This window comes from Glycine max, chromosome 8 (assembly GCF_000004515.6).
Source record: "Glycine max cultivar Williams 82 chromosome 8, Glycine_max_v4.0, whole genome shotgun sequence".
NCBI lineage: Eukaryota > Viridiplantae > Streptophyta > Magnoliopsida > Fabales > Fabaceae > Glycine > Glycine max.
In genome coordinates, this window is record NC_038244.2 from 23,551,158 (window position 1) to 23,566,601 (window position 15,444).

General features: G+C 32.5%; 1 protein-coding gene and 1 long non-coding RNA gene across 2 annotated transcripts; both read left to right on the plus strand.

The window, feature by feature from the left end:
• Positions 1-2,344: 2,344 nt before the first annotated feature.
• LOC113002319 (F-box protein At5g49610) lies at positions 2,345-3,562 on the plus strand. Its single transcript, XM_026129418.1, has one exon. It carries the CDS (start codon positions 2,345-2,347, stop codon positions 3,560-3,562), a length of 1,218 nt encoding a protein of 405 aa, XP_025985203.1.
• A 5,922-nt stretch (positions 3,563-9,484) lies between these two features.
• LOC100805123 (uncharacterized) lies at positions 9,485-10,808 on the plus strand. The gene is made up of 2 exons (XR_415638.4): positions 9,485-9,759; positions 9,841-10,808. It is a non-coding gene; the product is annotated as an uncharacterized lncRNA (long non-coding RNA).
• The last annotated feature ends 4,636 nt before the right edge of the window (positions 10,809-15,444 follow it).

The window sequence follows — 15,444 nt, forward strand, 5'->3', positions numbered from 1 at the left end:
CAAATTTGTTTTAATAGTTTTTTACAAATTCAAAATGTAGCTTTCATAAGAAAAAAAAAGGACTAAGGAGTAGTTATTTCACAATTTAAAATATAATTTTTGTCTTTCTATTTTTTAAAATTTGTGATTTTAATTTCTTTATTTTTTTAATGAGAAAAAGAATTATACACTACGATAAAAAGTTTTATACACTCATCTAATTATAATTATGTATGATAAATTTATTGATTTTTAAAATAATTATCTTTCGAACAATGATTTGTAATTAAATGACTCTCAATGCATTGAAATTAAACTCTATAACAATTTAATGTTTAAAATAGTTAAATTACTCTATAAAACTACCGTTTACGTTTTCTTAACTTTTACTATCCATCCTATAATACTCTTACACTTGCCGAGAAGATAAATTTTAATTTATTTTTAAGTATTTATTTAGCTTCATCGCAAATATTAATATTTACTAGTAAACATCGAATCCACCACAGATAATGTACAAACTATAGAAAAAGATTGAGTAGTAGAATAATATTTCATTATTTTAAGTGCATATAATATAATAGATTGTTGATGTGAGTAGTAGGGACAAGCTATTGGGTAGTGCGGCGTATAAGAAGCAAATAGAGAAACCCAAAACCTCTGACTCTTGGAATCCATTTGCCTCATTCCCCACTATGGTAAAGAATTATGGCACTATAGTAAGAAGTACGTACATTAAGAAGAACAAACGAAATATCCAATTATCCATCCGACACTAAAATGTACCTAATTAAAATTTGACATTAATTTTAATTAAAAAATAAGCCAAAAATGGTTTAATATAATATTTCATTACATTTATATAAGTATGTTTATACAAGTAAAAATAATTTATTTAATAAAAAAAATTATGTTTGATTTGTATTATGTATAAATATTTTTTTAATCAATAACAGTCACACATTATTACAAACAAGATTAATCTAGTGGGTTGAAAAATACTCATCTCTCACCGGAACAAAAAATTACAAACTTAATAATTTTTTTTTCCAAACTTATTCGTCATTACAGAATATGGTTCAATTAAATTAAATAAACTACTCTCCTCAATATTCTCCACTTTCTCTCTTCCCTCTATTCCCGTACGAAACACAAAGAAAAAGCATGCGTGTAACGCGCTCACTGGCTATCGTTTCTTTTTCAACAAACCTTGCTACTCAGAAATAGAAACCTTGCTATGCACACAAACATAAACACTACCACTCTCTCTGCACACTGCAACACCAAAACTAGTTACTACGCTGCGTTTCTGAGTGAGAGAGAGACAAAATTTAAAAGGACTCTTCGTTTTCCCTTCTCTTACTACTCAGAAATTGAAACGTTGGCTTTCCTTTTTTCTCTCAACACTCTCATTCTCATTGGTATCCTAAGCTAGTCTCTCTGCTATCTCTCTATATTCTCTTCTTCATTTTTTCTTTTTAATCTGAGAATGTTGCCATTAACACTGTTCCATTAGTTTGTAGCTGAACGATTTCAATAAAAGTATGCAACGATTTCGTTCTTCATTTTGTTAATTACTCTTTTTAAGTTTTAACCCTCGCCTCTGTTTTCAAGTATGTAGTAGCTACTGTTATGCTAAAACTGAACCAAGTCGATTTTGAAGTGGCACATCGTCGTTTTGTTCCTTTGAATCTGCGTTGCTAATGCTCAATAACCTTTCATTTTTTACTTTCCCTTAGTTTTTTATGAGTTATACAAAAAAAAAAAGAAGAAAAAAAAATGTTTGTTGCTATTTCTGTAGTAAGATATTTAAATTCCTCTCTCCGTTTTCAGTGTATGGTAATAATGTTTTGCTTTCTTTTGTTATAAGGTGAAAAGGTTGACACATGATACGTCCCTGAACGATATCGTTTTGACCCTTTGAATCTGCATTGCTAATGCTAAATAACCTTTTATTGTTGGTTTGCTTTAGTTTTTTTTTTTATGTGAATACAAAAAAATGTTTGTTACTCTTTCTCTGGTTAGACATTTAGATTCCTCTCTCTGTTTTGTAGTAATGATTTTGTTCGGTTTTCTTTGTTACTTGGTGAATATTTAATTGATTGTTCTTATTCCAGTTTTTCACAAGAAAAAAAAATGAAGAAGTTTGATTTTCGAATCTGCATTGCTAATGCTAATTGCCAAAGAACGTTTTGTTTATATTTTGCTTTAGTTTTTTTTTTTTATTTGAATGATAAAGCAAAATATTTTGCTACTAAGGTTCCTCTCTGTATTTTAATACTGATGTAAGATGTTCTGTTTTCTTTGTTATAAGCTGAATGATTATTTAATTGATTGCTATTTGTTCCATTTTTTTTTTCAGAAAATGAAGAAGGTTGATAGGTTTCTCAACAGTGACATTTTGATTGAAATTCTGTCTCATGTTCCTGCTAAGGATTTGCTGAGTTTGAAGCTTGTTAGCAAGGAGTGGCATCGCTTGATTTCGAGCCGTTGCTTCATGGAAGCACAAGTGCAAAGAACCAAAGAGGAGGCATTAACAGGGTTCATTTTCCAGGAGAAGTTCATGTGGTGCAATGAGGACATCAAAACCATTAGCTACATTTCTGTGGAAGAGAACACCAAAGGAGGAGGGGGTTCCAAGGTGAAGCAAAAGGTTTTTGATTTTCTCCCTGAAGATGTTGTTATGATGGCATCTTGCAAGGGTTTGGTGTGTAGCAGAAGCTGTTTTCCTTCTGAGGAACCCTTTATATATGTTTGTAATCCTTCAAATAAGGAGTGGGTTAAGTTGGAGTGGCCTTGGCCTATTACTCACTATGACTGTCTTAGAAGTATGACAATAGCATTGGCTTTCGATTATGACCCTTCAAAGGGTTTTGTTGAAAAATTCAAGTTGGTGAGAGTTAAGCTAGTTGAGGTAGAAGGGGATGAGGAGGATGAGGACGAGGAGGAAGATGGAGAGGGAGAAGGGGAATTGTTCCTCACATTTGAGTTGTACCCAGCAGAGAAAGGAGCATGGAAGACATCCAATGAAATATGCCAATGTTATAGCAAGATGGTCAATAATGGAGGGATCTACATTGGGGGTGTCATGCATTGGCTCAATGGCGACCGAGTCCTCACCTTCAACGTCCAGAATGAGCTATCTTGGTTGGTTCCTGCACCGGTTCCAGCCTCGGAGTTCATGGCAGTTCCTGAAGCCTGTATTGGGGAATCTGAAGGGAGGCTCAGTTATGTGTTTGTGTCAGAGCAGGGTGTTCATGTTTGGTGTCTTGAGGATTATTATGACTATAAATGGGCAATTGTGTATTGCAAGCCTCTGGAGGAGATTGAAGGAGAATGGCCTCAGTTCTTTATGAATTTGAGGAGCCATGTGCTGGAGAGGGTGAATGGTCCATGGGTGAATCCTCTAGCTTTCAAAGATGGGATCTTGCTAATGAAGGTGTGTGTGAGTCTGTACTTGTTTGATGTTAAGAACAACAGCATGACTGAGGTTTGCTCCATTCAAGACCTGAAATCACAGTGCATGCTCAATCCTACTGTAATTGCCCATTCACTGAGCTTGGTTCATTTAAGTCCTGCATGAAAGGTATTAGTAACAGGGAGGTTGTTAATATTTCAGTCAATAATAGGTATATAATCACTTTCATTTTGTAATTTTTTCTTTAGCAACTCTGATTTTATAGGACTCCATGACTTTTTCAGAAAACACTACTTAAAATTTTACTCTATTGGGACATACAAATGAATGAATTGATCATCTTGATATTGGAACTCTTTGCTTAATATATTGTGGTAGAATAGTTTGAATGAAAAAACCAGAATGAATTGGCTCATACCAGTTTTCTGTGTGATTTTTTGTTAGGATGGATGGTGTTATATTTCACTTGGTTCACTTACCTTTGTTAGAGTCTTACACACATGTTTTCTTGGCTTCTATGCCATAAAATAAGAGGCAACACATAGTTCAACAACTTTCATCTTGATTTTGGTTGAAAGGTGAAGTGGAATGAGAATACTGCTTGAGCTTTATCTTCTGTGATTGAAGAAACGACATCGATTAATTGACCTTTATTTTCATCTAGCTAATTGATCTGATCGAAACCACACTTTTTATTTGCAACCTCTAGTTTCTGATATCTGGTTTTGTATGCAACATTTCAGAACTCACAATTCTGGAATGGAAAGTGTTGATTGAAATAAGAATATGTCTGGACTTTCTAAAAGTTTCTAGCAAGCATTGTCAAAGCTTGAAAGGATAAAAACAAGCAAAAGTTCACATATCACTGATCAGAAATCAGACTTACGCCAAATTGCCAATATTTGTTAAATAAAAAGTCATTCATATTCAAGTCTAATAAGCTTAGGTGAGTTGCTATGTGTGCCAAACATGATTCACAGGTTAAGAATTGTTTGTGCAATTGCTGGCAGCAAGGAATAGGAAGTTAGGAACTCCTTTGATGTTATGACGTTCACTCAATTCTTGGCATGGAGAGTAGTGTTAATACAATTGTGGCATGATGTTATTATACGGTTTCTTTGATTACATGGGATCAGAGATCATTTAATTGGGGATGCTATATGTGCTTCTTGTAACACCTTAACTCCATTTTTCGTAAAATAAATTAAAAAAAAAATTCATTTAAAAATAAATAAAATTTTAAAAAAATGATGAAATTTTTATAATTAAATAAATAAAGAGAAATAACTTTATTAAAATAATGATTTGAAAGAAAATAAAAAGGATATTTTATTTATTTATTTGATAGGAAATAAAATAGTTCTTATTTATAAAATAAAAAAATAAAGTAAATAATAGGCTGAGAGTTCCTTAGTTATAAATAGAGGCACGTTAGGTTCGTATTCAAACTGACGATACGTCGCTTCCTCTTTCTTTTCCTCTCAATTTCGTTTTCCCTTCTTCCTCTCCCAAAACCTTTTTTTTTCGCATACACCCAAACCTGTCTCAATAAATGACGATTCCAGACTTGTTAACTATTGGATCCTAAAATTTGAACACCATGTTCGGAACTCATTTTCAAACATTCTTGCCATTGTAATTTGTGAAATAATGCCTGAGGTGAGAGAAATGCCCTTTGCATCATAGCTTTCTCTTTTCCCGCGAAGACCCAAAATTTGTCCCAGTAAAACTATGATCCTGGAATCGTCAATCATTGGATTGTCATAAAATTTGGAAACCACCTTCGGAACCAGTTTTCACACACCTCCACCATTGAGATTTGCAAAATAATGTCTACAAAGAGAGAAACAACTCTCGCACGAAGACAATAAAATGGAGGCTTCAATCTCTTCTCCTTCTCTCTAACGCTTGGAAACCTTAGTAGAGCAATAAGAGAAAAAGCTTGAGAAATCTCAGGAAACCGCTAGAAATGCCGCTATCACTGTCGGAATACACACGTGAGCCCGTAAGAGATGAGTTTATCGCAATTGAGGTTAAAATGAACATGTGTAGAGATCCTTAGAGGATTAAATTGGGGTTTATTTTAGGATGTTTATTGAATTATAATTTTCCTTTACGATTACAAATACAATATTGTTGCGTTTGACGGACCAATTGATGTTCTGATGTAAATTGGTTGATAAACTTGAGTGCTCTTGAAATTTTCGTGTTTTTGACCTATGATTTTGATTCATTGATTTTAATATGATTGTGTGGAATTGTTTGAGGGAGTTTTATTCCCCATGTTGTAAGAAACATTTTGTATAAATTGTTATATTGAGATTATGAAATTGTGATTCAAATTGTGAGTATGTGACAAATTGAACCTGTGGTGAATGGTGAAATACATGTGTATTGAGATGTGTGTATTGAGTTGTGAGTTATGAATTGTGCAATCACACAATTGAAAGACCCTTTAAGGGCGACAAGTTTTTGCGCGACGAGTATTGTGATGAGATCCACTGTGAGAACTCAACGAGTTTAATCACTTTGAGGCGCGACGAGTTAAAATGATTTTGAAAACAATTGAGTCGTTGTGTGTATTGCATAATTCATAGGTAAAGTGTATAAGATTCATGAGGTGTGATAGCATGTTAAATTGGGATTATACCATTGTGATTGAGACTGAGTGTATGTGATAAATTGAGTATGAATTGAATTGTAATATATATGTGCATTGAGATATTGTGTGCACTAAGTTGTGAGCTATGAATCGTACAATCACACGACTATAAGACCCTTTAAGGGTGATGAGTTAATGCACAACGAGCATTGTGATGGGAACCACTCTAGGGACCCAACGAATTTAATCACAAGCGTGACGAGATAAAATTATTTTGAGAATAATTGAAGAGTCGTGTGTTTTGTACAGTTCATAAATAGAGTCTGTGTGCTAAAATGTTTTCTAGGTTGGACCTGAATCAGGAGGGAGATGCCTTGACGGACTCTTCGGAGTTTAGGCCTTGGGGGTAAATACACATGGTTGAAACATTCTCGCAAAACAGCGTGACCCTAATTGGTCTCCCTATGATTTTACCTAGTGAGAGTGACCTTACTTAGTAGTGTGTTGTTTGTCTTGTCATGTACTCTTAGGCGCCCAACGAGGTTTTTCACTAACATGATACTACATTGTATATATGATTGAGTCTTAGTGTATCTCTTGCATAACGCTTGTATATTGATTGATATTGATTGATTTAGTGATATAGTATTTTGATCCTTGAGTACGTGAATGATGTGAAAATGAATGAGACGTGTTGTGTTGTGATGTGATGTTATGCGACAAAGTGATGAAATGACGTGAGCTATGTTTAAGTAAGTTGTATTTCGTTTATATGATATGTATATCTACATGTTCTTGTTTCTCTCTATTAGTTAGGAATATGATAACTCACTCCCTGTGTCTTGTTTGTGTTTGGATCCTGTGATGATCTCGAACTTTGTGTTCATGGGAGTAGATGACTAGGTGAATTGCTTTAAGGAACCTTGTGTTGATGGACGTCGGGACACAATGCTCTAATAGGATGTGACATTGGAGCATGAGTTTTATTTAGAGTAAATAGGTATTTTGGTCCCTGACTTTTGATCCCTTTTGTAAATTAGTCCCTATCTTTTTGAAATGTTAAAAATAGTCCATATTTTTGCATAAGTTTTACAAAATAGTCCTTGCCGTTAAATTTGAAAGTAACGTCGTTAGTGAGGTGCATTGTTGGCAATTTTAGTGCCACATAACTATCCAACATGGCAAATTGTCCTAGATTGTGACACGTAGATTGGACTTTGATGCAAAATTTAAAAAATTGTCAAATATTTTCTTCTTCACTTGCTTCTTCTTCATCAAATTAGGGTTTCTAAAGCTTCTCTCCTCTCAATTCCAACATGATGGAGTCTTAAGTGTGTGTGTTTCTCCCTGGTCACTAAGTACTACTAAGTAACGAAGCTTTAAAATTAAAAAAAATGCACAAGAAACGAAGTCAAAGGACCCAAAAAGTAGTCCACGACCATGAGGGGAAAAAAGAATAATAGAACGAGAACAGAAAGTGGTCCCTATAAAGATGAGGTTTTGGAATAAAAACCAACAGAACTAGATTAGAAAGAGAAAAAACTGGAACGTGATGACAACTAAGAACCAGAAGTAATGCAAAAACATCACTGGTTATCAAAAGAATAGGAAGAAAGAAAAGTCAACAAAATTATTGAACAACATAAGTAAATAAAAATCGAAGAAAAATCATCTGAATTTATCTGGGTGCACGACAGCTACATGGCTTAGGAAAAAAACCCAGAAGCAATCAGAGTTAAGATAAAAAAATGATTTTGTTTCTGTGAAAGCAAAATTGAATACCTGGGGGAGAATCTTGGTCTGTTTAAGGAGTGCATTGTGTTCGATCTTCGCGAGGTTGAGTTTGTTATTGTTATTATTGGGTTGGGTGACTTGAATGCAAGTTGGAGAGTGAGAGAGAAAGAAAAGAAAATGGTTGTGCGTGTGACTTGGCACTTTAGAAACCCTAATTTGAGGAAGAAGAAGCAAGTGAAGAAGAAAATATTTGACAACTTTTTAAATTTTGCATCAAAGTCCAGTCTACGTGTCACAATCTGAGACAATTTGTCACGTTGGATAGTCTATATGACACTAAAATTGTCAACAATGCACCTCACTAACAGCGCTACTTTCAAATTTAACGGCAAAGTCTATTTTGCAAAATTTATCCAAAGATAGAGACTATTTTTAACATTTCAAAAAGATAGAGACTAATTTGTAAAATGGGTCAAAAGTCAGGGACCAAAATGCCTATTTACTCGTTTTGTTTAATTACATAATGTTTTAAGCCAAAAATGTTTCTGACAAGTTTTATTTGATTATAGTAAAATGAATGCGAATCTTTTACCATTTTGAAATGCTTTTGTTTAAATGTGTTTTAAAAACTTTTAATTAATTATGATTTCTTATTTCTTTTATTATTAGTACATATATATGTAATGTAGAGGGTGTCACACTTCTCTATTGTTTATCCACTTCTGTTAGGCTCAATTCCTATATATACACATATATACATCGGAGTTCGATTGGTGTTGAATTTTACAATTACAACTAAGAATGTCACATGTGACATGTTGGTGTCTCATTCTCAGGTTCCTTTAATTGGAAAAACATATATTTTATTTTTGTGTGGGGTGTTTTGGCAAAGATGTTCTTCTTACAAGACTATTGTATTAGACTCTGAGCTAGTTTGCTGGATTTGTTTTTTTTATTATTATTATTGAAATAATATTATTTGCCTAACAAAAAAAGAAAAAAAATAATACGACACAGTAGCCTGCATTCACATATATAGGTTTCGAATATTGTCCAAAGAACTAAATTATCGTGTATTTGTGCTTCATGTGATCACAGGCGTATAGTCCCAATTTTCCTATGATATCTCACTACAATAAAAATTCATTAAAGTATCTTTTGTAATATGTTTTTGCTTGTGGTATTACCAATCAATATTCAAGAACAACCAAAATAAATTTTTAAAACAATGATTAGCCATTACTTTTTTTTTCTTATAATGACAATTAAACCTTTTTTTAGTTAATCGTTTTTTTTTCTTTATTGAAGGAAGTCCTCTCACTCCTTTTTCGAAGATCTTATAACTTGAACCGTGATTTTAACTAGCTTTTAACAACCACAATTGTGATCACAATATCAAGGTATTTTGAGTTACCATAATGCAATTGTTTATGATTCACCGTAATTTAAAATCATGCTTGAAACATTTTAAAAGCATTTTGGAATAATTGTAGTTGAAATAAGAAAAAACTACCATACTGTAATTGAAAAAAATGTTTTAGTTATTATTTTATATAATTGAAAAGTATTTAATAAAAGATTATTAGCATTCCTCATAAAAAAATAGCATAATAAGAATTTCAACCACAGCTTAATTTAGAAAATTAGCATTCCCCAAAAATTTGGCTCAATATTGCAAAAAAGACTAAATCCATACAGCTTAAATACACTTGATTCATATTTCTTCTTTATCCAACAATTAAGAATTTAGACTTTGCATCAAATTACTGCGTACACGGTCATTGTGTACATAATGCTTCCTTTCACAGACCTTTCTCCCTCCCCCAACGTTCATGCTTTTTTTTTTCCCCTTTTCTTCTCTTCCCTCTCTCCTGACCTTCCTTCTTCCTTTCATCTTCTTTTTTTTCCCTGCCACTCCCCCTCCCCTCCACCTTCTTCCTTCTCCTCCCTTCCTCCTTCACCCTGCGCAGCCCTCCGCCGCGACCGTCTGCGTCCCTCAGCCGCGACTATTCGCAGTCACCTCCAAGTAAGTTCATTTTTTTTCTTCAACCACCTTCTCTCCTTCTCGCTGATTTCTGGTTTTTTGTTTTCAATATTTTTTTTTCAGATATGTTAGAGATCTTCAGGGTTTTGTACCCTAGAGATCTCTGATTCCCCCTTATTGAAAGATCTACACAAGGCCAAATCTTGAGCTCAAGATCTAGCACTAAAGTTGCTCTTATGCGTTTATGAGGTGTTGCAGGGGTTGTTTTGTTTTGGGGAGTGGGGAAGGGATTAATTAAAGGTGTTTGCGGTGGGGTTTATAGTCCTCGTGAGCTGAGCAGGAAAAAAGCAAGAGTGGGAGGAGATTATTAGGATTAAGAATGAGATGGGAGGGGAAAGATGGTGCATTGTTGGGGACTTCAATGCTGTTTGTAGTGAGGAGGAAAGGAAAGGGGTGGAGACGAATCCGAGAAGGATGGAAATGATGTAGTTTTGTGGTGAACCTAGCCTTAGTTGGTAGAAAATATAATTGGTACAAAGATGACAAAACAACTATGAGCAGGTTGGACAGGTTTTTGGTATATGAGGAATGACTAACCACATGGCCAAATATGACCCAATCCATAACTAAGAAGGATATGCAGGGAGAAGAGAAATTGAAAGCTAAAATAGAGATTGAAAAAAAAGGGGTTGAAACGATTTAAGAACAAGAGCATGAATTTTGAAATTTAAAAGCGATTCAAAGAATGTAGTTGGCAAGCGTGAGATTTAAGGACATAAATTCTGATAGTGAAGAATTTGAAAGTGTAGAGAGATGGGCATAAATTCTCAGGAAAATCTTGGAACTCACAAGAATTGAAAAGCCTCACTTGACATAGTGCTTTCTTACTTCTCAAAGAGTTTTCTTCTGCAATTCTGCCATAGGTTTTACGTTTTCTCTCGTAATTGTTTTAGTGGGTTGTAGTTGAGCACGTGGAAATTCCAATGCATGTTGTTGGTTGTTTTAATAAGAAGATAAAGAGTTGTGACTGTATAATTATAATTATTGAATAAAGAGTCGAATATTTGTCTTGTTTAGGTTGACAATTAAAATTTTGACTGATGAGTGAGTGCTATTGTCTACATGCTTTGCATTTATATGTTTCTAAAATTTTGAAACCCTCTGAAAATTTTTAAATAGGCAAGCGGCCTTTTTAAAATAACTTGTGAAATTCAAACAGTATTATGATTAAATTATATCATTGTTTATTCAAAGCATTAATTTTTGGATATTTTATATTAAGAAAGTAAAAAAAGGAAAAAGAAAATTTGATTTGTTAATTACATAATAGTTTACTAGTTTTTATTTTTCATTTCTTACTAAAATATATATAATATTATCTTAATACATTATAATTCTATGCAAAAATGGGTTTGGCTAGTCGGAATGACCCAAACCTGTCCAATAATATGTATTTGGGTTCTAAATTTTTAGTCCTATTTTAATGTAGGTCTTTTTATCATAATCTGATAAAACTTGTGCCATAATTGGGCTTACCTTAAGGTAGTCTAATCTGACTCGAGCTATCTGCTTTTTTTTTTTTTTTTAAATTGAATAAAATGAAGAGAAATTTAGGAGACTACAGATAAGTACTAATTTAGTGTCTCAGATTTTCATTTGTTTGACATAAGCTTTGATATTTTATATTGCCAAGTCACTAATAACTATGTTAATTTTTTTTATTTTTTTTACAGAAGTTATCAAGGCATTATAGATTCATGCAATGTACAAAGTGGAAACATTTTGTCAAAGAAATCTCTTGGAATTTTATTTTTCTTGACATATCTCTCCGTTTCTAATTCTAAAATTCTTTCCATCAATTCATGCCCTTAACAAAATTAATTATTTTAGTTAATCACATTAAATTTGTCAATTATTTATACTATCATTTATCTTTTTATCCACTTAATTGTTTCTCATAAATATTTTGAGAGAAAACAATTAACTAAAGATATGAAAGAAAAAATTAATCAATTTTAAAAAATGATCTTATAAAATAGACAAACAAATTTATGAAAAAGATCTTATAATTAGGGACAAAAAAGTATGCTTTTAAGATAATCAACTAGTGTGGAGAGCCTGTGCCGATACACGGGTTGAAACTTTACTGTAAGTGTGATATAAATATTATGTGAACAAAAGACTCAGATGCTTATTAAGAACAAATTTTAAATCATGAAACTGGTAAATTTAAAATCAAATGTATTTGAATATATGAGAAGGTAGTTAATGTTGCTTCAATCCAAGTTTAATTTCAGTAAACAATACCACCAAAAAAGTATTTGCTATCACGATTCCATGCATATGAAAAGAAGTCAGTCTTCAAGGTGGATGTCCTCCCCCTCCCATTCAATTTCTTTTCTGATCAAAAGTTCCCATGCATGGTCATAAAACCAAAAGTAGAAGACAACTTCATCTCCGGCCATCAATTTTTTTTTATCAAGATACTGGGACCATGGGTCAGCAATTGATGGCAGACCATCGTGGATGGTGACCTGCCATTGGGTGCATTTTCCTAGGCCCCGTTGAAGTGTAATATATTTTTTGGAACCATATACAAATCTGGAAGCCGCTACTGGAAGAAACTGTATCAACACCGAAAAGAATGGTCACACAATTTAAACTATTTTTTTTTATTTCCCTTCATTTCTCACACTGCAAAAAGATTCTCCACTTCCCTTCCTATTTCCATTTTTTTCATTTTCCGTCGTTTCTTCCTGTCGTGCATTAATTGTGGCAAAGTTATCTTCGCACCAAATACACACATTTCTTTTTTTTTTCATTCCCGTCATTTCTACCAGCTGTGCATTAATTGTGGCACAATTATCGACGCATCATGCCGATGCATGGGCTGGTACTCCAATTTGAGTATTGGAAAGCTGGAATAGTTAATGATGAGCTACATGTAGGTAATAAAGTTTGGTTTTAAGGTAACATGTAAATATTATATATTGTTTGATATTGTTAGGAATAAAAGAAAGGATGAACAATTAAAATATGTGAATCAAACAATGACATGATTGGATAATATGAACCTCACTAAGTCATGAAACATCAAAACACTAAGTCATGAAACACCAAGATGCAGAAAAAATATGAGAAAAATATAAGTGAACAAAATAAGTTCATAATTAATCAAAGCAAATCATAAACTATTTAGTCAAAACTAAAAAGAAACCAAAAAAATGTTTGACACCCAAAATTTAGCTTACAACATTAATAAAAATATGAGAAGATGGCACATAAAAGAGCCTTTGGGATGTACATGTCCAAAATCAGATATTAGTAGTGTTAGCCCGTGCCTCCAAAGTGTTGATTGCATTTTTTTTGTCTCCTTTTTTATTAAATCCCCTCCACCATAAATTAAAGAAAGCAATTCTTGGTGCTTGAAGTAAACATTTAGATTCCTTAAATGTTTTTTTATTATTTATAAATCACCTTTCTAATACTCTCCCGTACACTTGTGCAAATGTTCACGGGAAAGACACACCTAATACATTAATCTTTCTCTCTCCTTTACTTCATTGAGCTTCTGGCATCCACGAGTAAAATAAGCTTAAGTGTTTTTTTTTTTCATTATTACTATCCTCGTTGATAATAACGTAATATGAGGATTGTTCATGATCTTTTAAACTATTAAGTTTGAAAAAGTGAATGCAACACACTGAAACCTTAACTAATTCTAGGCTTTGATTTACAATTCTTTTTTTTTTCAATATCATCGGCTTTCGTATTTAATCAGTAGACAATATATACTTAACATATTTTTTCACCTACTTTTTTTCCCGGGAGAAGTGATCAAATTTATTGAATAAATAATATTACCCATAAAAAATAAAATAAAAATATAATTTATATTTAGTTAAAGCATAGATGTTTTGTAAAACTTAAAACTATTCCTCAAAATCTGAAATATTATGTGAGAATATGTAACATTATCTTACAGTGTCAATATTATAATAAACTCTTGGGTTAAAAATTAAAATCTTTACATCTCATACTATCTAGAAATAACTATAAATTAAAATAGGAAAAAAATAAAATGTGATAAACAAAATACTCTTCAGTATATGTGTCTCATTCATAAATCGGGTTGAGAAACCAAACTATACAACACATAAATAAAAATATTCAGTTGTGCATAACATATTGCATATATCATAATGGTGTAGCAGGTGAACACATAAAATGAGCTTCATGTAAGCATGTCTGACCATTAGTCATCCCCTACTTTCTGATCCATAAGCTCCCATAGAAAATACAGTGGCCGTGTATTTTACATCAAATAGCAACTGGTCCAATCAAAATAATATATTTGTCCTTTACATAATAAAAATAACATAGAACACCTTCTATTGCAATTATGGGAGTGTAAAATGACGCCTAACTCATCATATTTTGGATCAAACTTTTCCCCATTACAAAGTCTAGGATCTCAGCCAAGATATCCTGCACATAAAGAAGTTCTTAGAATAACATGCAACTAAAATGTATGAAATTAGGGCGAGAACAAAAAGTAATGGATGATACTTAGCGGAGACTTTGAATTGTCTATCAAAATGTGTTTTGCAATAAATGGATCGAATACTATTAGAAAGGACTATAGGATAACCAAGAACAAAACTCAGCAAGAAACACAACGAACTCAATTTTGTTTATGAATTGATAAAAAAAAAAGCACTAGGTACCATAAAAATATATCAACTTCGTGAAAATGTCTTTGATCACATGGGTACAATAAAAATGACTTCAAGAAGACATTTTTATGGTATCTACTTCTAGGTCCATATATTTTATTTATGACATTCAAATGCTTTTTGCTGGAACCCTACGATTGATTTATGTAAATTTAGATTATTATTATAATCTAAATTGGTATTTTGATTTGAAAGGCCTGAGTCTAGCCTACCCAAAGTCTTTGATAGGCCTTTTAAAATACCAATTTAGATAATAATAATAATAATTAAACAAAAAAAAAGTACTGGGTAGCATTACCCACACATCCTTACTCCATAGTTGCCGTTCTGCAAATTGCTCACAACATCTAGACAGAACAAACGAAATATATAATAGATATTAGCATTCAGAAGGGAAAGTATTAACTTTGATGACAATGATTTAACAAAATACCACAAAAATCAGATACCATAAAAATGGAGATACCATAAAAATATAGCAACTATGTCTTGAAAATGTCTTCAGCATTGCCGTTGTCACTTTAGTAGCAAAAATAAATTAGCAACAACTCTTGCAGCAAAGATGAAAGAAGATAATTTTATAAAAAAGGGAAAAAAATACAAAAATGACGCCTTTATTCTTTAGCACATTCAACACCGTCGTTAGCCTGTCCCAAAAATCAAACAACACAAAATCATACCACAAAAATTAGACAAAAAAAAGGGAAAAAAATAGATAAAAATGGAACCATTATTCATCAACACTGTGCTGTGAATCATATTGTTGCAAAAAATCAGCAACAACTCTTGTAGCAAAAATGACAGAAGATCATTTAAAAAAATGAAAAAGAATAGAAGAGAAACAAAAAGAAATCAGCAACAACTCTTGTAGCAAAAATGACAGAAGATAATTTTTTTAAAAAAGGAAATTAAGAAAAAAGGAAAAAAATGACACCTTTATTCTCCAACACCTTCAGCACTGTCGTTAGCTTGTCCCAAAAATCAAACCACA

Coding starts and splice junctions, on each gene's coding strand:
- LOC113002319 (XM_026129418.1), top strand. CDS start 2,345: ATGAAGAAGGTTGATAGGTTTCTCAACAGTGACATTTTGATTGAAATT.